This window comes from Trypanosoma equiperdum, assembly GCF_001457755.1.
Source record: "Trypanosoma equiperdum strain OVI genome assembly, contig: ctg_1513, whole genome shotgun sequence".
NCBI classification, from domain to species: domain Eukaryota; phylum Euglenozoa; class Kinetoplastea; order Trypanosomatida; family Trypanosomatidae; genus Trypanosoma; species Trypanosoma equiperdum.
Genome location: NW_027123520.1, coordinates 1,322 through 2,791, shown reverse-complemented (window position 1 = coordinate 2,791; position 1,470 = coordinate 1,322). Strand labels below are relative to the sequence as shown.

The window sequence follows — 1,470 nt, the reverse complement described above, 5'->3', positions numbered from 1 at the left end:
GGTTCTTCTTTTTTCTCTGCATCATATTTGCAGTTTTCATTCTTGCCGCATTCTTTTGCATCTTTTATTTCGTTACAAAGTTGCTCTGGGGTTTTATTTTTACCCTTGGATTCAGTGTCGTCCAATCTTGTTTGTAGCTCTGTCAATCTCTTGCTCAGTCGCAATTGGTAGTGATACAGTATTGTAAGTAGCGTCTCTATATCTTCTATTGCCCCCAATGTCGTCGGCTCAGCTTGTTTGCCTGTTTTGGCGGGTATCTGATATTTCTCAATTTTTGCTATGAACTCTTTCCACTTTGCGTCGTCTTTTCCGCCAAAGTAAGAGGTCAGTTGTGCTTCTACATCTGTGTCTGCTGCCTCTGCTTTTTTAAGGTTGACTGTTCTGATCGCTTCGCTGACTAAGTTGTAATCTTTGATGTCGCCAGTAGCGTGTGTGAAGGCTAGATGGGCTGCTTGCGACGGCTGCTTGTCTTTAGACTACGCGTTGTACCAAGCTGGGTGTGTGGTGGCGTGGCTGCTTTCCATTGTTTGGACGCTTTGTATTGTTAGCGCGGCGTTGCTGTCGGGAATCCCCAGGTAGCCATCTAGGACCTTGAAGCTGTTAGCTACTTTGGCGGTGTCGCCTAGCCCTTTGCTGCTGTGGCCACTTGCAAGAGGGCACTCGCCGCTGCTGTGCTGTTGTTTGTTGCTAGAAATGGCCCTCACTAGTGTCGGAAATCCGGCGGAAGTTAGATGCGTTGGCGTTATGCTGCTGCTTGCTCCTGTCAGTTTGAGTTTGCATTCTGTCCCGCCAAGCTTGGATCCTGATATGGTCGCTGCCCCCGCGCCGCCTGCTGTCAGCAGGCAGCCGTTCGTGTCTCCCTGGTTTACGTTAGACCACAACGATAAGTATTCATCTACATGGCCTTTTAGGTATTCTGCTGCGCTTGCTGCGGCGATGGCCGCTTGTAGTGATGTTTTCCTTAGGTGAGAAAGGCTGGCTGCCGCCTTGCTGCTGTAGTAAAGTTCTGTTAAAGCCGCTGCTGTTTGTTCTTTTGTTCCTGCCTTTGCTAGCCCATAAATTTGCGCCCTCAGGCTGGCACGTTGCATGAGTTCGACTTTAGTGGTTGCTGCTTGTAGGTCCGAAATCGCTTTGTGCTGTTTCGTATCCAGCTCTTCTGGTAGTCCACAAAGCGGTTGCCAGAACACTGGAAGCAGCCCCTTTTGCGCCGCTGTCTCTACGTTCGTTGCATTGTGCATTATTAAAAGCGCAACAGCAAACAAATAGTTGATCATTGCTTGGTTACCTTTGCTGGTGCTCGAAATTTACGAAGAGTCTCAAATCATGATGTTGCAAGGATTGAACGTACCTTATTTTTAGCCTTCATCTCACCGGTATGTTAGTTTTTGTGAACAAAAGAAGAGATCTGTAGAGCAGTAGCACCGTTTTTACTCTGTTTTTACACTGGCTTCTTACCAGGTTGAGTTGCTC

General features: G+C 47.8%; 1 pseudogene across 1 annotated transcript in view; it reads right to left on the bottom strand.

Annotated features, from left to right (window-relative positions):
* TEOVI_000837600:pseudogene overlaps nucleotides 1-1,274 on the bottom strand; it is a 1,360-nt pseudogene extending 86 nt beyond the window's left edge. Inside the window, 2 exon segments of the mRNA in view lie at nucleotide 1; nucleotides 3-1,274. The exon segment at nucleotide 1 is cut by the window's left edge and continues 86 nt beyond it. Of these exon segments, the coding sequence occupies nucleotide 1; nucleotides 3-1,274 (1,273 nt within the window).
* Between the last annotated feature and the right edge of the window lie 196 nt (nucleotides 1,275-1,470).